Raw genomic sequence first — 20504 nt, forward strand, 5'->3', positions numbered from 1 at the left:
GGGGCCCTCTTCCCACTACCATTTCAAAACGGCCTTTTTGCTTTCCTATATCAGGCAGTTCAGAGCTGGCCACAACCTGGTGCTATAGAACTATCATTTCTATAGTTTGTTAATCTGTGTTTTGTCCCTGAAGGCAAACTCTCAGCTTGGATTTGCACATTCAGCTGGGTGAATTTTACCTTTAATGAGTAACTCACCCTTTGTCCTGGGAAGCCCATTACCCCTTCTTCACCTTTTTCAGGAGCATAGAGAAGTACACCCTAGGAAACATTACAAGTCAGTTCAACATATTTCTTCATTATGTGCAAAAAAAATTGTAACACTGTTTTACGGAAGCTAAACAGGATGAAAACATCATTGTAACACATGGAGAATCTAATAAGAGCTGCATGTGAAAGACCTGTTGTCCTTAAAATTAAGTGTAAGATGCTTGCTTTATTACAATAGTAGGAGCAGGCCATTAGGGAGAGGACAGGGTTTCCCTCCTATCATCTCCTTCTTCTTTATTTCTTCTGTGGCTGCAACTCTGAGGAAGAGCCAAAGCAATTGTTCAACTATACAACCAATTAAGCAACTCAGCTTATGCTCAAACTGTAGCTTCAGAGAGCTATTTGGCAAACACAAGCATGCTGCTCTCCATCCTACTATCGGAAAAAAAAAAGGGAGAAACACATATCCCATTTTGCTACATCGGCATAAAATCTATGGTTTTCCTAATGTAGTCAACAAAATTCTACATGTGTAAAATCTGACCACCAGCTGAAGAACTGGCTACTGCACACAGAAGGCAGCAGGGCTCACATGCGACCTTCTCCCATAACCTTGTGGAGAAACTGACCAGACCATCTGAGAAATGAAAGCTCTGCAAAATGTTCAGTGAGGCATCCCTAATTGGTAAAGACGGTATTTTAAACCACTCTGGGAAGTAAAAAGGAACCACTCAATGGGCAAAGCTATTTAGACAGTCTAGAGGTTGCCTGTGAGTTAACTAAACCACATTCAGTCAAGCCTGGTTGACAGGTCTAAATGATACAGCAACACATGGGATTACTGTCCACTTACTCAACAGACTTAATGACTGATGAGACCAAAAGTCTGTATGTGCTGGAGAGTAGACTGAAAAGGATTGAGAAAATTTCCATATATACTCATTCAATGAAATTTAGTGGAATTTTTAAACACAGATCAGCACCAGTAAAGAGACTTATTAATAGTTAAAGCTAAAATCAAAAAGCATGTGAGGGAAAATCTTATTTTGGTAAACCAGTAAGAGAACAACTGATTGTACTGTGGAGTTATTACATGTCATGTTGTTCAGTTTTTCTGAAGCATCAGAACTGGTGTCCCTGCTTATGTTGCTCCATAACTATACCGCATTATTTCAATGAAAAATGCACCGGTATTAACTCCAATATTATTATTTGTCTTTGTTCTTCTCCACTTGACTTACTGGAATTCCAGCTTCCCCTTTTTGTCCAGGTTCTCCTCTTTCACCCTAACAATAAAGAAAAAGTATTCAGATATGTCAGGCATTCCCATTTACATTTCAGTAACTTTTCTACAACACAAAGTGACAAACGTTTACCAAGAGAAAAAACACCACTCTTGTGCTGTTCTTTATCCATACACTTATCATATGAAATGCACGTTTTTATAAGAAGTTTTTAAAGTTGCTTTTTTAAAAAATATTTGATAATTTTTCTGAGAAGGTTTCTAGGAATGTCAATGCCTCAGGTTGTTTCCAGGCTTGTTCATGAGATGTCTGGGTGGTGAGTGCCTAAGTAATGCCTATAAATAAATGCACATTTTCCCATTTTTACCTACTGATTATCTATGAATTGTCTGATCAAAAGTAAGAGCTCCTGTTAGGATAAGACAAATTGTAGCCTAAAGTCTACTCACTATATCGACAATATCTCCATTGAATATAAAGGCTCTCCAGATAAGTAGCTCATATGCAGAGATATCTGATAGTCACAGAAATCCCAACATGTATGTTATTTAAAGCAGACTGCAGACTGTCAAAGGCATTTTTAGATTTTTCAGTATCATACCAATTTACTTGCCCTACTGCAGAAATTGAACGAGCCATGTGAACTTTCTAACTTGAAATTTGGGATGAAAAACTACTGGTCTGGAGGTTGGTGTCTGATACAGAATATACACATACAGCGTATGAGTACCTCTGCTCCCAGCAAGGAGCAATAGATGAGAATAAACTGCATCTTGCTGTTGAGGATTTCTCCAATAATTATGAACAAGCCTTACTTTTAAGCATACAAATATCTGCACCATATAGATAAGTTATATAAACAAACACAATAATTCAGATAGCTTTCCTAAGGATATGCTGCTTTTACAGGAAGAAAATTTCACTCACTATTATGAAAAATCAGATATTGAATGATTTCTCAGCAGGTATTTCTGCTTGTAAAAGGAGATGTGAGTGATGGCCAGTAGCTGCATACTTACACAAAAAGAACAAGTTTGCCTAAGGCACTTCTAGTCTGTGAGAATTGCTTTTGGAATGACTTTAGCCACCATAGTTTCAATAAATACTTCATGATCCAAGCTATGGGAAAGTAGGAGATTTCTCTTTTGATACACTAAAGTCTTCTAAGTACTACATGTAAAAGCACATTTGTTCCTTGTATATTTCAGCAAAATACCCTGTAGTTACCTTGTGTTTGTCAGAGGGGACACCCATCAATTCTCTTGTAGGAAGCCCAGGTGGACCTGGAGGACCTGGGGGGCCCTGCAGGAAAAGCATAAGGGTACGTTTACTAACAGTTATAATACCTTGTCAAGCTGTCGATCGGCACAGGGTGTAAGGAACTGCAACAAAAGGAGCAACGCAGATTTGCCCCTACTAGGAGTATGGTTCTAAACCTCTGAACAAACTGAGGGCAAGACAAATTTATTTTGTGCTGGGATTAGCATATAGCAATGCTTGCTCTTGCCCTGTATGTTTCCAGAATGACGGTAAAGATTATCACTTTATATAAAGTGTTCAGGCTCTATAAATTTCAGAAGTGTTACCTCTGTTTTGTGTTGGTGTAAATGAGGGCACAGCTAGACCTAGACATGTAAAAGTTAGTTCAGCTATGACATTCCTTATGGAGATTATCATTACCTTTAAAGCTGTAATTGTTTGTTTTTCTCTTATAACTATGTAATACAATTGCAAATTAAGAGAGTATTTAAAACAGGTTCCTTTATAAATAGCAAATAACTTCAACCTGTCCTTTAGCAGGGATATTAATTCATTAGTTTTCCTTTACCTGTTCACCTTTTTCTCCATAGAAGCCAAGGCCCCTGTTGCCCTGCAAAAACAATAGGTCAAGAATTACTAAGTTTATGACTCAGTTTTCTAATGTAAAATCCAAATTTACACATGCTTAAAGGCCTTTTCAGGCATCCAAGTCTGTAGGACACCACTGAAGAACTACAATCAAATAATAGTCTAGGTTTACCTCAAACTATTTTTATAGATTTAAATGTATTTTTATAGGCCTAAACATTCAGAAAGACAACTCTAATTAAAATTTCATGCTACCAGTGCTTCTTACAACAGACTTTGAGTCATTCACTGAGTAATGTCGTGAAAAGATCAAGCATTTCTTTTGCAAGTTTTTTAATAGCACTGAATGTTAAATAAAAATACCTAAGTGGGTTGGAACAATGAAGTCATATATTTTTTCCACTGAGATATAATTGAATACTGTAAAGACTGCAAGGATTCTCTGTTCATGAGAAGCTACTGTGACTACAGTAGCAAATTAAATCTGGCTCTAGAACTGGTTTAATCTTTTCAGGGCAGGCGATCCCAGTGTAAGATTAACTTCTCGTGGTATGCAGCCAACACAGAAGGTCTTGTGCTACTCAGCCTTTGGTGCAGCCTGTGGTTCTTTATTTTACTGCCTTCAAGTGGGTCTTGGATAAACCTCAGCGACACAAAATCAACATAAACAGCTCCGACACAAAGACTTACTTGTGGTCCTGGTGGTCCTGGGGGCCCTGGTGGTCCCTGGGGAAACACAATAGGGGAGAGCAAGTTACTTGTTGCTTTCTAATCAATGCATGCAGGAGGTCAGTTACTTTATGACTGAAATATAAGTATATACGTAGAAGGCAGTGTAACCCTCAGCATTCAATGTGCTATCCTCACTGTATTAGCTGTGTTTATTGTTCTGAAAAATACCCCCTAAGTCACATCATAATCTTTCCTAACAGAATAAGAGTCTCCTAGCTTAGACCTAATGAAATCCCATTTTTACTTCAAGTAATAAGAACTATGCTTTTGGATCCTGACTTAGTAACATTTTAAGGTCATATCTAAAGTTAAGCACATCTGTAAGTGCTTCACTGCACTGGTGTCTTGGTACTGCATCCGTCTGTAAAGGGAGTAAAACTACCATATGCATCTCAGATTACCTATTATTTGGTATTGTACAGAATGAAATCAAAAGAAGACAGTGGGAAATGAAACTGTAAGAGGAAAAAAAGCTGCCAGAGTCTTACAAGAAGAACAGTAGGAAAGCCATTAATTGGAGAGACAACCTGCCTTACTTCAGTGAGCTATGGTAGTTAACAGGCTCCAAAGGGCTCTACACATTAAAAGCTGTCAAATGTGGGAAAGGTGAGGTGAATAAGAAGCATGAGCTGTTCAGAGAAGAAGATGGTGAACCAGAGGCATAGAAAAGAGAGAGAGCTGCAGATGGAACCATCCACCCACTGAGCCCCAAAGAGAATGTAACTGGGTTATGCAAAATCAAGCCCAACCTGCAAGGAAATGATAGTAAGATTCAGGTGAGACCTGAACTTGTTAGGCATCTCTGCCTTGCTATGTACCTTTGTGTGCGTGAACGATAGACTTATTCTGAAAAAATCACTTTTCAATCAGTTTGGGTTAGTCAAGTAGTCTGTGAGCTGTTGCCTAATCTGCTGAGCAGATGCACTGTGCAGGGCATCCTGCTGCCCAGAGGCCCTGCAGGGACCTGGGGGAGTCATGCTTGCCTTCATGCAGGACCTAGGACTTAGAGAAGAGAAATGCAAACTCAGACCTGGGAAATGCTCCCAGGTCCCTCTCACAGGTGAGTCACAACTTTAGAGACAGTAAATATATTTGGATGTATTTTGGTAAGAGCTGGAGATGGTGGGAATCCCTCCACTCTGGAAGAGTGTTCAAAAGAGATGTTGCCAAGATGGCAACCAGATGGATGTAGTCACGGGGCTCAGAAAATGTATGGTTCATAGCACTCAACATCCAAGACAGAGCACTGGGAATATGAGTCATTGCAGGCTGGGCTCCTATGTGAAGCTCATGAACTTCGTGGGTTCAATCTAGTGAAAGAGCAAACAGACTGAGGAGATTTCCCTTCCGGAGGACCAGAGGAGAAAGACAAGGTACAGTTTACTCCAGATAATAAAACAGGCCACTGCAGAAAATTAACTTTGAAAAGGCTTAGCATGCTGTGGATTTAGTCCTAGAAATATTTTTTTTTTTTTTGGAGGGACATGTCCCTGAAAACATCTGTGGAGGCTGTGCATACGAAGCCCTGAATTAATTTTTTTTTCCCTTCAAATCAGTGACGTAGAGCAGGACTGAAGTGAATTTTGACAAAACAAACAAAAAAGCAAATGCTATAAAGTTTTCTTACAGGAAAATAAAGCAAGCCTAAAGAAAATCACAGAATCACAGAATCGCAGAATGTTAGGGATTGGAAGGGACCTCGAAAGATCATCTAGTCCAATCCCCCTGCCGGGGCAGGATTGCCTAGACCATATCACACAGGAACGCGTCCAGGCGGGTTTTGAATGTCTCCAGAGAAGGAGACTCCACAACCTCTCTGGGCAGCCTGTTCCAGTGTTCAGTCACCCTTACAGTAAAGAAGTTTTTCCTCAAATTTAAGTGGAACCTCCTGTGCTCCAGCTTGCACCCATTGCCCCTTGTCCTGTCAAGGGATGTCACTGAGAAGAGCCTGGCTCCATCCTCTTGACACTTGCCCTTTACATATTTATAAACATTAATGAGGTCACCCCTCAGTCTCCTCTTCTCTAAGCTAAAGAGACCCAGCTCCCTCAGCCTCTCCTCATAAGGGAGATGTTCCACTCCCTTAATCATCTTCGTGGCTCTGCGCTGGACTCTCTCTAGCAGTTCCCTGTCCTTCTTGAACTGAGGGGCCCAGAACTGGACACAATACTCCAGATGCGGCCTCACCAGGGCAGAGTAGAGGGGGAGGAGAACCTCTCTTGACCTGCTGACCACACCCCTTCTAATACACCCCAGGAAGCCATTGGCCTTCTTGGCCACAAGGGCACACTGCTGGCTCATGGTCATCCTGCTGTCCACTAGGACCCCCAGGTCCCTTTCCCCTACGCTGGTCTCCAACAGCTCTGTCCCCAACTTGTACTGGTACATGGGGTTGTTCTTGCCCAGATGCAGGACTCTACACTTGCCCTTGTTATATTTCATTAAATTTCTCCCCGCCCAACTCTCCAGCCTGTCCAGGTCTCTCTGAATGGCTGCGCAGCCTTCCAGCATCTCAGCCACTCCTCCCAGTTTTGTGTCATCAGCGAACTTGCTGACAGCGCACTCTAATCCCTCATCCAAGTCATTAATGAATATATTGAATAGAACTGGTCCCAGAACCGACCCTTGCGGAACTCCGCTAGACACAGACCTCCAACTGGACTCTGTCCCGCTGACCACTACTCTCTGGCTTCTTTCCTTCAGCCAGTTTACAATCCACCTCACTACCCGATCATCCAGACCACACTTCCCCAGTTTAGCTGCGAGGATGCTGTGGGAGACCGTGTCAAACGCTTTACTGAAATCGAGATAGACCACATCCACAGCTTTACCATCATCTATCCACCGGGTAACATCCTCATAAAAGGCTATCAAGTTGGTTGAGCAAGACTTCCCCTTGGTGAAGCCATGCTGAGTGCCCCTAATGATCCCCCTATCCTTGATGTGCCTAGAGACAGCACCAAGAACAAGTTGCTCCATCACCTTTCCAGGGATGGAGGTGAGGCTGACCGGTCTATAGTTACCCGGGTCCTCCTTCCTGCCCGTTTTGAAGACTGGAGTGACATTCGCTTTCCTCCAGTCCTCAGGCACCTCTCCTGTTGCCCATGACTTAGCAAAGATGATGGAGAGTGGCCTAGCAATGACTTCCGCCAGCTCCCTCAGCACCCGCGGGTGCATCCCATCAGGGCCCATGGATTTATGGACATCCAGGTTGCTTAATTGGTCCCTGACCCAGCCCTCATCAACCAAGACAGATTCCTCCTCTATCCTGACTTCTTCTGAGGCCGCAGGGGTCCAGGGCTCCTCAGGACAGCCTCCAACAGTATAGACAGAGGCAAAGAAGGCATTCAGTAACTCCGCCTTCTATTTATCCTCTGTTTCCAGGACCCCCACCTCATTCATCAGTGGGCCTACATTGCCTCTAGTGTTGGCTTTACCTGCAATGTATTTGAAGAAGCCCTTTCTGTTGTCCTTGACCTCTCTTGCAAGGTTTAATTCCAAGGAGGCCTTAGCTTTCCTAGTTGCCTCCCTACATCCTCTGACAACAGACTTATATTCCTCCCAAGTGGCCAGCCCCTCCTTCCACGATCTGTACACCTTCTTCTTCTACTTGAGTTTGCCCAGCAGTTCCCTGTTCAACCATGCAGGTCTCCTGGTACCCTTCCTTGACTTCCTACCTGCTGGGATGCTCTGATCTTGAGCTCGGAAGAAGCAGTCCTTGAACGCTAACCAACTATCTTGGGCCCCCTTACCCTCTAGTACCCTGTCCCATGGGATTTCCCCTAGCAATTCCTTGAAAAGGCCAAAGTTGGCCCTCGTGAAGTTCAGGGTTGTGATTCTGCTAGCTATTCTGTTCCTGCCACATGAGATCCTGAACTCTACCATCTCATGGTCACTACAACCAAGGCTGCCCTCAACCTTCACCTCTTCAACCAGACCCTCCTTGTTAGTGAGGATCAGATCCAGCAGCGCTCCTCTCCTAGTTGGCTCATCCACCATTTGCATCAGAAAGTTATCATCAATGCACTGGAGGAACCTCCTGGACTGAGGATGGCTGGCTGAGTAGGCCTCCCAGCAAATATCAGGGTAGTTGAAATCCCCCACAACAACCAGGCCCTGTAATTGCGAGACTGCTCTCAGCTGCCTGTAGAAGGCCTCATCACCCTCCTCATCCTGATCCGGTGGCCTGTAATAGACACCCACAACAGTATCACCCCTGCCAGCCTGCCCCTTAATTCGCACCCACAAACTCTCAACTCGCTCCTGATCTGCCTCTGGATAGAACTCAATACATTCTAGCTGCTCACTCACATAAAGAGCAACTCCACCACCTCTCCTTAGCGGCCTGTCTTTCCTGAACAGGACATAGCCATCCATGACCACATTCCAGTCATGCGAGGCGTCCCACCAAGTCTCTGTAATTGCCACTAGATCATAGCCCCCCGACCGAACACGGATTTCTAACTCCTCCTGCTTATTCCCCATGCTGCGTGCATTGGTGTACAGGCATTTCAGGGAGCGAGCTGGGCACACCGATTTCATCACAGATTCACCCCCTGATTTCACCCCAGGGGGATGGGGGGCCTCCTGGTCTACCTCAACACTAGAGCATTGCCCCAGTGGTGCAAGCCCAGCTACCACCCCATCCCCCTTCGAATCTAGTTTAAAGCTCTCTGAATGAGCCCTGCTAATTCCTGTCCCAGAACCCTTTTGCCCCTACGACATAAACCTTTCCCATGTATCACTGTCACGCCTGTTGTCTTATAAAACCAGCCATTATCAAAGAACCCAAAGCCCTGCCTGTAGCACCAGTCTCGTAGCCAGGTGTTAATAGAGAGAATCCTACTGTTCCATCCCACATCATCACCTGAAAATGGAAGGAGGGAGGAGAAAACAACTTGTGCCCCAGACTCTTTCACCAACCGTCCTAGGGCCTTGTAGTCTTTCTTCATCCCCCTCAGACTACGGGATGCAGCTTCTTCCCCACCTGTCTGGAAGATCAGCAGGGGGTAGTAGTCTGTGGCCTTCACCAGGTTGGGGAGTTGCCTGGTGATATCCCTGATTTGGGCTCCAGGCAGGCTGCAGACCTCCCTGTGATGGGGGTCAGCTCTGCATATTGGGCCCTCAGATCCCTTTAGAAAGGAGTCTCCAACCACTAAAACTCTTCTCTTCTTCCTTGTGGAGGAGGTAGCTATACGCCTGTCAGGTTTTTCTGACTGTGGTGGGACCTCTGATATAGGTTGCCTCTCCACCACATTGGACCGGCTGTATTCCACTAGGGCTTCATATCTATTACTCAGAGGCACCTGTGGAGGCAAGGTAGGCAAGGAGGGCACTCGCCTTTTGCCACGGCCATAGACTTGCCTCCACTCACTCCTCTCCTCTAAGTTATTGTTTTCCACCTGAGAGGGGCAGAGTACAGGGGTCCCTCGATCCTGGGAGCTCTCCAGCAGGTGCTCCCATTTTTGTTGCAGGGAGGGCAGAGCCTGGCTCCACCAGTCTATCTCCATTTCAGCCTCCCGAATGCTCCTAAGCCTTTCTACTTCGGCTTGAAGCCTTTCAACCTGGCTTTGCAGCTGTGCCGCTCGGCCGAGCAGATCATCTACTTGCTCACAGTGCACACAGCCCCCTGACACCACAGAGACGCTGTAGCATTCCCTGCAGCCTGTGACCTGCACCATCGCCTCCTTCCGTGGGAGCTCTGTCTGGGTTCCCACATCCATTTTGGTCTTCTTCCACCGGGTAGATACCATTGTTCTTTCACTGAACTGGGAAATACCTGTTGGTGGCACCCCTGGTTCACAGCTCCTTGGCACCTTCCTCGCCTTGTGCACTGGGAGGGAGTCAGTGCCCTCCCCAACGAGCTGCAAACAACTGCAGCCTCTCCTGCCCTGGGACACACCCAGTCACTGCTGACTCACCCAGGCACTGCTGAGTCTCTCCCCTCTGGGCAGGGACTAGTCCCTGAAATATATTGAATTTGAACATCTGCTTCTCACCCATAAAACTATTAACCATGGTAATAAGAAATGTAGAAAATGGCATCTGGAGAGAACACAATCTTCCCAAAGAACTATTCAACAACAGTTGTCAACGTCAATGCTGTGAATGTTGATTTTGGAAAAAATGACTGAAAAATAGTTTAAAAATAAAATTGTATTCTAAATACTAATGAAGGATGTTATCTATTTAATCTCCTGTGGGAAGTGTGGAGAGTTAATATACATATCCTTTATGAGCAGAAAAGATAACATATTTATGTCCTGATCTTTGATAACTCAATGTAGGGGGATGTAGACCGGACAGCATTGAATAATCTTTGCAAACAAGAATCTTTCAAGGAGGTTAAAGAAATACAATATAAATCAAAAGCCCCTGGCAAGACAGGGTGAAAGAAGGTGTACCACTTTTTGCAATATTCATCCTTGTAGAACCAGTGTCTCACAGTGCTTTTTAAAAAGTTTTGTATCCAAGGACACCTACCTGTTATTTCTAACCTGTTTTTTCTATCAATTTGCTAGATTACAATCCAACATAATGGAACTTGCTGAGATAATTCTTCTGTTATGTGTATTTTCTATAGAACATATTTTAAATATACTTACTGGTCTTCCTCGCTCTCCTCTTGGACCAACAGGTCCTTGAATACCCAGCGTACCTGGAGGTCCCTTTAAATAAAAAAAACCCCAACCATCAATTAATGTTGTTCTGATATCAGTTACTATTGACATTTTATCACATTCACTGTAATACTACTTACTAGAAAACCATTGAACCCTGGATCCCCAGGCTCCCCCTAAAAAACAAACAAAGAGAGAAAAAGTGTAATAAATACGATATACAAAATTGAATAAAATCTTTTTCTCACTCATTAATTTTTTTCTCATTCAGAAAACTAATCATAGCATACAATGCTACACAAACCCTTACATACAGATGCATTCAATACAGGTGTTCAGATAACCAGATGTGGGCCACATGGATTTTGTACTTTCTATATATAGTATAGTTGCATGCAATACAGCAGGAGGGTACAAGTTGGCTAGGGAAGTTACGGATCCAAACTACAAGGCTGAAATGGACAACAGACCACATTTAATTATTTTTTGAAAAATCCTATCTAACCAGTGGCTTAATTAGGGCTATAACCTTAGCTGAAATGTACAAGTTCATTTTTCATGAGTTGCATGGGAATTATCAAATCATTTTGATTCTCTTCTGAGTCACTAAAAGCATTTGGAACATACTGTTTTCAGTGACCACATATTTTAACTGCAGTACATGTTGAAATGTTTTTGGAAATTGGATCCAAAAATGTTCTAGTGCAAAGACCTTCCAATACCCATAAATAATGCGGTATTCAGCCCAGACACCTTCAATCATTTTGAATAGCATCCTGAATGTCTAGCTAATTTGAGTTTAGCTAACAGAATAATTTGTGGAACCAAGTACTTTCTGAAATGAATACAGGTGACAGTATCCATCCTTGGCCACAATATACTTGAGCAATTCTTATTCATTATGTAATCATTCCTTAATCATTCCTAATTACTAACAAGTGCAGATTTAGTTTCTGAGAGGAAAAGAAGATTCCATTAAAAAAAAAGGCAACTTACAAATATGTCAACAGAAAAACCTATTTTGGCACTCATCATTGGCACAAAATATACATAAATGATGTCAGCAGATCTCTTCTGTGCTGAGTACAGCTCAGATGTAACTTTGTACATAAATTTGTCACAATTTATATTCTAACAGCATATGTAACCCCTTATCTTTATCTGATAACTTCAAATTATACAAGACTATCTATATGAGAAAAAGCTACAAGTGATTACAAAACAAGTTTTAAAGATTAGATACAGTAAAAGCACCCACAGGAATACTTGGGGTTTACTAGATAACTAGATAATGTATTGAAGCGTATTTTACGCCAAGACAACCAAACTCCTACATGAAAATTATAGAGAAAGGATGCTAGTATTGAATAGAATCATTCAATGGACAAAACTATGGCAAAGGAATGATTTTGCCATGCATGATATAAAGGTAATCACTGAATAAAGAGGGTAATGCTTGAACTACAATGTCTCCAGTGCCTCTGCAATCCACCTGTAGGGTGGAATTCCTTGCAAATAACTGAGTGGAGATTTTTTTTTCCCCGGGGTATCAGATAGACTTTGCTGTAACCAGAGAAAGCAGAAGCTGCCTTGCAAAGCCTACACAGAATCGAAGCGGGCCACTTGGGACATGGCCGTCAGAGCATAAAGAAAAATTAACTTTCCGTCACCTGCTTGTAAAACAGTACTGAGCATGGATAACTCACAGAGCTACAGTCGTACCCTGTATCGGCTAGCGATGTCCGGTGGCAGTATATAGGGCTCCCCCTTCTGGCCCTTTGGCCCTTGGACTCCCTAGAGGTGACCAAAAAAATAAAAGAAGTAAGCTTTCATATCATACACGTTAACACATAAACAGCTGAGAGTAACAAAAAATATTTGTTGGGGTTTTCATGAGTATATACATACCGCTGTTCAGAGGCAGACACTATGCCTAGCTCTGGAAATTTTTAAAAACAAAGTGTAAACACTCGCAGTACATAAAAGAATGAACCTCTAATTCTGGGGAAAGAACCACCCCATTACCTGGGAGTGGTATTTAGAGGTAGCACCTCCTAGCTAGAGCAGCAGCTCCAGCTCCCCAGGGCCGACATGTGCCCTGGTAAATCCAGGAGCCCCACTGCTCACCTCAGCATGATCCTATGTGTGCCATGGAAAGCCAATACTTTGGGCATGGGGCAGGGAAGGAAAAGGCTACTTTCATGAGGAATTGTGAGTTTAATAATCTTTTATTGCTGTTGGATAAAGCTGTACAGGTTTTCCTGAAGTAATCTCCCCACAAGACCTATCTGACAGGTATAGCTCTGGGCAGACTGCCCAGCCCTGGCTGCAATTTAATAACTCAGCATTGTGCAGTGTGTCTGCATGGATGCTCTGCTAGGCCAAAAGGGAGCTCCATTAAGAGATGTCCCATTAGCTTCCAACACACATGTGAATGAAACTCACTTCAGCAAGGATCTTAGCTTCAGGTACTCACTTACTGTCAGCTACTTACAATGGTACCAGGGAACCCAGAGAGTCCGGGAATTCCCGCGTCACCAGGGTCACCTACTGTCCCGTTACAGCCATCATGACCCGGTTTCCCCCTTGATCCTGGCTGTCCTGGATGACCCTGTTGAGGAAAAAAAAAAGTGTTTATCTATCCATCTGTTTCTAGTTTTCTTTTTCCTGTAGTCACACAGTATTTAGACATTCTCACATTAAGCCCAAGGCTTGGATCCATGGGAAACTATGATTTTCAAAGACAGAAACAGACAGTGCTTTTTTTTAAATATAGCTGCAGCTTGAACCAGATGCCCCAGACAGCATGAAAAAATGACTAGTGAAGGACCTTTCAGAAAGGGTAAGAAAGCTATGTCCAATGCAGGCTCTGTTAGGCAGAGAACTAAGCCAGATGAGGCTGCTGTGCAGGAAGCCACCAAGAACTGGGATTGTGAAGCATTTCAGTGCTTCACACTGGAAGAGTGGGAAGAAAGGTTCCTCACTGGCTTTGAACAGCTTTGAAGCCATGAAGAAAGTCGGAGATGCTTTTGGAGCTAGGCTGAGTGCTGTGATGAGGCTGTAATTATGGAAGAAAACAGCAGGGCTCAAAGCAAGGGAGCCAGGGGCACTGCAGAACCTCCACATGGAGCCTCTGAAAAGTTACTCCTCTCTCAAACCGGATTTTGATTGCTGCACCTGCATTCACCTTACTTGCTGTTGCTTCTTGTTTGCACTGAGGCTGATGAGAAGCAAAGCTGCCCTTGAGCAGCTTTCTTCCAGCGGACTCAGAAAACCCAGAAACTAACATAAAACATTTCTCCCTTCTCCTCTATGTAGAGCAAGAGTTTTCTCTTTGCTTCTGCTCCCTCGCTTAGAAGAAAAAGAAATCTGTCCACGTCCTTACCTAGCTCCATCAAGTACTAGCATTCCTCACCCCAGAAGAGATTCAGGCTTGCCACCATGCTTTCTTGGCCTCCAGCCCCACATCCCAGCCCCGTGTCATTACAGTTTGTACATGTGCCCATCCATCTGCCTTCCGATGGTCAGTGTTAAGTCTCAGCCTGAGAGAACTGGTCAGAGTGTAAGCGAGTGGGAAGGGCAAGGGAGCTTGAGGACAGACACAATGAGCATGCAGGTTCCAGTACTGTCTGAAGGTATTTATCCCTCACAACACAATGTGCAAAGGTCAGGAAGACAGGGCTAAAAAAGAAAACTTGCTCAGGTAAGAGAAGCAGTCCAGCTATAGCAACAGGGAGCTTCACAGGTGAGTGATTTACTCTCCCTCCCAGGACAATAGAGTGCTTAGAAACAACTCAGCATGATGTGGTGAGACGAGCAAGATCCTTGGCTTCAGGAGTGTTAATAGGAATGAGAAAGAGGGTCTTCTGCTTTTCCTTTAAGAGTGAGAAAAAGGGAGAGGAAGAGTGTGAGAGAGAAAGCCCTGAAACTCAACAGGGAGCTCTCCTGGAAACAAAAAAGGGTGAAAGCAGAGTGGATGTGGATGCGTGGGCTGCAGAGCGGGGCCCCGGTGTCAGGGAGCACTACAAAGGAAACCCAAGCCTGGGAACTTTGTCCAGGGATTCCAGTGACTCAGATTTCTTTGTTATTTTATGACACAAGATGTAAAAGAAGTGTAAGCTGGGAAAATACTGTGCTGTGAACTTTACCCGGTTTTCCTCTTTGAATGTTTCAGTTTGAGGGACTTGGTCAATTTGTTCAAAGTTTGACACTGTTTAGCATTCAGTAAGTTTTTAAAGACTATCTCAAGCGTGCCCATATGAGCTATAAAGCAAATAACAACGGTCAGTATTCTTAAAATCATTGGTCTTTCTATGTGCCTTGCAACTCTGAAATAATTAAGGAATGACCTACTGGTGTCCTTTGCTTACAAGCTTAAGAGATGTGAAATACTTATCTCACAGCTCTTTCCTACAAAAGAACATCCTTAGCTGAGTAATCTCCAGGGACACAGGAAACTTCCTTCCTTTCTTGTCCCCTTTTACAAGGGGATTTCTCCATAGGACAAAGCAAACGGACCTTAATTATCTGAGGGAATGAGAGGGAGCACAGATTCTGCTCTCTTGTGTATCTGGCGTTCCACTCACTTCAACAAAAGCCCTTACCTTAAAAGTGTGTATGTGGCTGATGCAGAATTTGGCCCAGAGATTTTAATTAAAGTACAAAGGCTTTAAACTAGCCTGCAATATTTGCAGTTGGTGATTTCTTAAAGATGAGGTAATTGGCTACTTACAGGAATGCCATCTGCCCCGGGGAATCCAGTGACTCCTCTTTGCCCCTAGAGTGAAATAGAACAATTAAAACAATGTTCTGCCCAGTATTTTGCTCGTTAGCTAAAACAGCTGATATTTAAAAGTTACCATTTCTCCTTTGGGTCCACTAATTCCTGGATATCCTCTTTCACCTTTGTGACCTTTGGGACCTTGCACTCCTGGGATCCCCATCAATCCTGGTGGTCCCGTGAACCCCTGTGATCCAAGGAGTCCTGGCTGGCCCTGATACAAATAATAGAAGAGCATTTATTTAGGAACAGTTGTGATGCATGAAGCTGGGTTAGTTATCACTGTTGCAATGGAGTCAATCTCTTGAAGAGAAAACAAACACAGAATCTCTTTCCATTCCAGTAGGCCAGACTCTTTTGATGAATGTCATCTGGAAACACCACGCAGAGAAACTCCAGCAACATTGTGTGCGACAAAATCAATACATGGAAATTAAGGCTCGAATCTATATTCACTACTTGAATATTAACTGCTACTGTATGAAAAAAGTGTTATCTTTGGAATAAGGCTTCTCAAGAGTGATTCTCACTGACTTACAACATAACCAAGAAAAAGATGCTTAAATGTGAGATCTACTTAGTGGCTATATTTCTTACAAATGGAACCTGACATTTAATGGCAGGAATTTCTGCATCTTTGGTGATGATTTTTCTATTTAACAGCGGAGCTTGAAAATTATTAGACGTGCATGCATCCACACAGGTCAAAGACTTGCATGCAGGGCTCCCTTGTCATTCTCCCTTCCAGTGCTCGTTCAGCTCTTCAGGCCACTTCAAACATTGTTTAAAAATAATCCCCTGTTGGCTGCCAACATCACAAGACTCAACAGGGGAAAAAAATCATTTTGAAATGACACAATGGTGGTTTAAGTAATGGGTTGTGACACTATGTCTGAGATGTGTGAATGAAAGTATTTGAAAGTTGCTCCAGATGTAGTGTCACCAAAGGCACATATGTTTTGCATGCTCTACAGTACTCAGTGCACTAATGACACTAACAGTAAATTGCCGCAATCTTTTCTGGAAAAATATGCTTCAAAGGCGCAAAGCACCATTTACCAAGACATTCTAATTAAGCCAATTCTAATGAAAGTATTTTTAAAATGCAATTAGATTTTTCACAGACCAGTATGTAACAGCATCAGTATCTCAGAAAGCAAGAATTACAGCAAAATGTGAACATATACATATTTATACGAACAAGCTGATAAAAAAATAACATCTTATTTTAGTATAAAATACTTACAGTCTTGCCCGTGCCTGGAAAGAAAGAGCTGGAAGATGAATGCAATCCCTGTCCAAGAAGGATAATAGTTCAACTTAATTTAATGCCATTGAGGTGGGAGGAGTGAAGGAGGGCAGTGTGGGGACTTGAAGAAATGAATCTGAAGATATCCTAATATCCTTCTGTTCAGGTAGTTGTAGTAAAGGTACCGAACAATGCCTTATTGATTTTAGGCAAACTTTGTTTTATTCTCATATTGAAGGACGGGCCCATTTGTGACACACTTTCAAAACTTCATTGTCAACCATCTATCTATAATTAACGTTTACCTATGCTACAGTTGTCTTAATATCGCAAACCTGAAAACAAACACTATGATGGAAACACAGCTTACTTCTACTTTTAAAAACAAATCAATTTTCTATGCTGCTTTCATGGAAAAGAGCTGTCACAACAGTTGGAGTAGGTTTTTATATTTTAGATCTTATTGTGTTATATCAAAGGAGGCCATGCTGAGAAGATGACAGAGCCAAAGTACACAACTCAGTGCAATTTTTTTCATGGAGGAAGACTAGGAATGAGCCAGTATGAAGAATGAATTACATGGAGTTCCCTGGGACAAGCCACCAGGATGGATCTCTTACAGTATAGATCATTTGCTATACTGTTATGATTAATTTGACAGAACAGATGGTTTAGGAGCTTTGCCAAAGGACACCATGGATTTAAGTGCTCGAGTTGTCAGTGTGGAAGAGAATCTCTCCTGTGCTTACAACCATGCTCAACTTTATATAGCATCTCTACTTCTAAAACAACCCTGCTCATGTGGATTATTAGGTGTTAGGAAGCCAACTTCTTTTCCTTCTTCAAGTTAACACATTGAGAAGAAAAAAAAGGTTATATGAAAACATATAGGATATAATATGATTCGTGTTGGCAGGAGGCATATGCATCTGAACAAGCAGCAGCTCATCTCCTTATGTCAGCCACACCTGGCTATTACAGATGCATCTTTCTCCACATCAGTAGTTTTCAGTTTTTTAAAAATCAGTGAATCTCTAAAAGTTATCCTATAGAGGTGCAGATCCTTGTCTAGCCAGATTCACAGCAGACATACTTTTCTTAGTTACCTGACTCAAATGGAAAGATGCTGATTAGAAGCACTAGAATAAGGATTTAAATCTGAACCAATATTCATCTGTGTGAGCTCCAAGATCGGGAAAAAGAAGTCTTTTCTGATGCCACTTTTTCTTGACTTTTCTTACCTACTACGGCTCAAAACTTAAGTACAAAGGAATTAAGAGAGAGTACATATGAGCATACACCATAAAACGGCCTTTTTAGGGAAATAGATATTTCATTTATTTAAAAAAAATGTACAGTCTGTGTTCTTTATTGTTTTTTTTGTAGAGCACTATCAATTCTTAAGCAAATATCAATATAAAATATTTCCATCTTACTACAAAGCCTTAAAACTTCATTAAATATTTAAGCTAGCTTATTCTTCCCCATATACCCAAATCTGGAAAGGAACCTTTAAAAAGGATGAAAATGTATCACATACACCTGCAAAGAGCATAGAAAAATTATTCAAATTCAATTGTAGACATTTGAGTTGGCTCCAGTTTCAACTTAATTTTGAAAGGGTCTGAAAACAAATGTTTCCATTTCTTCCACAAAGAAAGGAAAACATGGATTCTGTACACTGAAAATGCTGCTTCGTTTTTGAAGGACCTGAAAGTCAAAAGAAGTCAAATAAATTCCAAAAGCTACTCATCCACCTGTGAGATGCAAACCCTCTCGTTAGTGCCCATCCCCACTCCTTTTGTGGGAAGCAGGCTGCAGGTAGATTGCATGTAAAACATTTAATTGTAACTTCTGATAAAATGCTGTTCAGAAATGTCAAATACGTGCCTGGCTTTGTGCAGGGGCCATGCAGAGCTGCAATACTTCAACAGTGGCATTACATGGAACATGGTTACCTCTCTAATTTCTACATCAAATACCACTCTCCTACTTCCAGTCCCACTTTCCTGTGTGGTGTGGAGGAAGAAGTCAACAAGGAATGGAAAACGAGGAAGAGAGCTGGGCAATGCCAGTGCCCCTTCCCCGTGCTTTCCTGCTAATTATCTGATCATTTTTTTGTTGAGGAATAGGGTTTATTTAATATTATTTGCAATAAAGACAAGAGAATTGATCCTTCTGGGACCAGTTGAGCATGAGGCTAGAGTCAGAGCTGGGGAAGTACTTAATATCATGACAACATTTGTGTAATTCTTCAGCCAGTTAGTACCTTGGCTTGTTAACTGAATTAATGTTGTTAACCTTCATTAGTTCAGACTTGGCTTTTACTCTACTTTCTTTGTGTTAGATCTTTTGTTGAACAAGTATGTCCCTTTTTCTCTTCTGCAGAGGTCATTGAGGAGATTTAAGCAAAGACAATCAATTTGAAAGGTTTAGTCAAATAAAGCATGACTTAATTCTTAGAGTCCTGAATTCCCCTGTGTGAAACATGCCACGCATGGTACTGCTCTGCTTGTGCTCCTGGAGGGTCAGAAATCCTAGAAAATTCTCCAAAGCTGTGAAATTGTGTCTAGATTGCATTTCCATGTTAAAAAAAAAAAAAAAGGCAAGCCTAGAGAAACACACTATCCCTATCTGTTGTATTTTAGACAACTTACAAAGCACTTTCTCTGGTGTTCCTTTTCCTGAAATGATAAAGCAATGCAGAAGCATGCTCTGGCCCATGGTGCTCTCCAGCAGAAAGCTTCCCATTTTGCTGGGGTGAACTGGAACTCTTCCCGAATCCAGAGCATGGCACGATTACCCCATGTCACTCACCACTGGATTTACAGGCCAGTGCTAAGAGGCTTACGTAAGCATGTGTGGCATGCTACGGCCAGCACCTTGGAGGGAGCACGCTAAAAGGGAAAAGTGGGCTGATGGAGTATCGTGAAGACTAACAAGAAGTTTTTTCTTTGTTCTTATACAAAACTTCCATGACTGTTCAGATGAATTACAAAGCTCCCAATGTCAGGATACACTCCTAAATAGGCAGTCCCTGCTTTGCCCTTCCTGCGACTTCAGCTGACTGGAAGAGGTCTCACACAATTCATGTGGCCGGCCCAGCCATGTGCAAAAGCTATTTACAGACAGGAGCAAAGGTCAGAAATTTAGGAAGCCTGGAGGAAATCTTCCCAGAAAATATTTGCAATGTTGTATATACATTGTCGCTTGTCCAGTGACGTGCATGAAAGAAAATGCTGTTGGGGTTGTGATTGAAATTAATAACTGTATTTTGCAATTAAGTCCCAGTGGACTTCAGAAGATCCTGAATAGACTTTTAAATCTGTACTGAATGTCACGTTGCAATACTTTCTTCCTTCTAATAAACAAAACTGGTAGAGGAGGGTGTGCTAATTTTGAGAGCAACCAATTGTTTGAGGTGCTCTACAAATAAATTACAGTACCTGCTCCAATGGTTTTAAAATACAAGAACCTCATCATGAATTGCTGAGAAATCCACCTACCAGTGTGGAGATACGAAGAAAGGAGAAAACTGTTGATTTGCAATAAAAAGGAGACAGAAGCAGAATTACTGCAGAGCTTTACTGTCATTGAGCCCATTTCTCCACATTTCGTTACAGACTTCCATTTTGCAACTGCTTCTGGTATACGGAATGTGATGATTCAGTATTCCCCACACGAAAGCGATCCTTGTAAGCCATCATTTATTTAATAGCGGACAAGAAGAAAGGAGGTTAATTCCCTGACATTTTAAAAAGGTCATTGGTGAAAGGCCAAGTTCACTTCCTGTGGGAAGGGTGATCTGACCGTGACGGAGAA

General features: G+C 42.4%; 1 protein-coding gene across 1 annotated transcript in view; it reads right to left on the reverse strand.

Moving 5' to 3' along the window:
• COL4A2 (collagen type IV alpha 2 chain) overlaps positions 1-20504 on the reverse strand; it is a 152288-nt gene that overhangs the window by 43156 nt on the left and 88628 nt on the right. Inside the window, exons 5-15 of the mRNA XM_068395670.1 lie at positions 15513-15647; positions 15386-15430; positions 13148-13264; positions 12376-12447; positions 10794-10829; positions 10639-10701; positions 3992-4027; positions 3282-3323; positions 2681-2755; positions 1451-1495; positions 198-260 (exon numbers count right to left, since the gene is read on the reverse strand). Coding sequence (XP_068251771.1) covers positions 198-260; positions 1451-1495; positions 2681-2755; positions 3282-3323; positions 3992-4027; positions 10639-10701; positions 10794-10829; positions 12376-12447; positions 13148-13264; positions 15386-15430; positions 15513-15647 — 729 coding nt within the window. The remainder of the gene's footprint in view (positions 1-197; positions 261-1450; positions 1496-2680; positions 2756-3281; positions 3324-3991; positions 4028-10638; positions 10702-10793; positions 10830-12375; positions 12448-13147; positions 13265-15385; positions 15431-15512; positions 15648-20504) is intronic.

Source organism: Nyctibius grandis, chromosome 2, assembly GCF_013368605.1.
Source record: "Nyctibius grandis isolate bNycGra1 chromosome 2, bNycGra1.pri, whole genome shotgun sequence".
In the NCBI taxonomy this organism is placed as follows: Eukaryota; Metazoa; Chordata; class Aves; order Nyctibiiformes; family Nyctibiidae; genus Nyctibius; species Nyctibius grandis.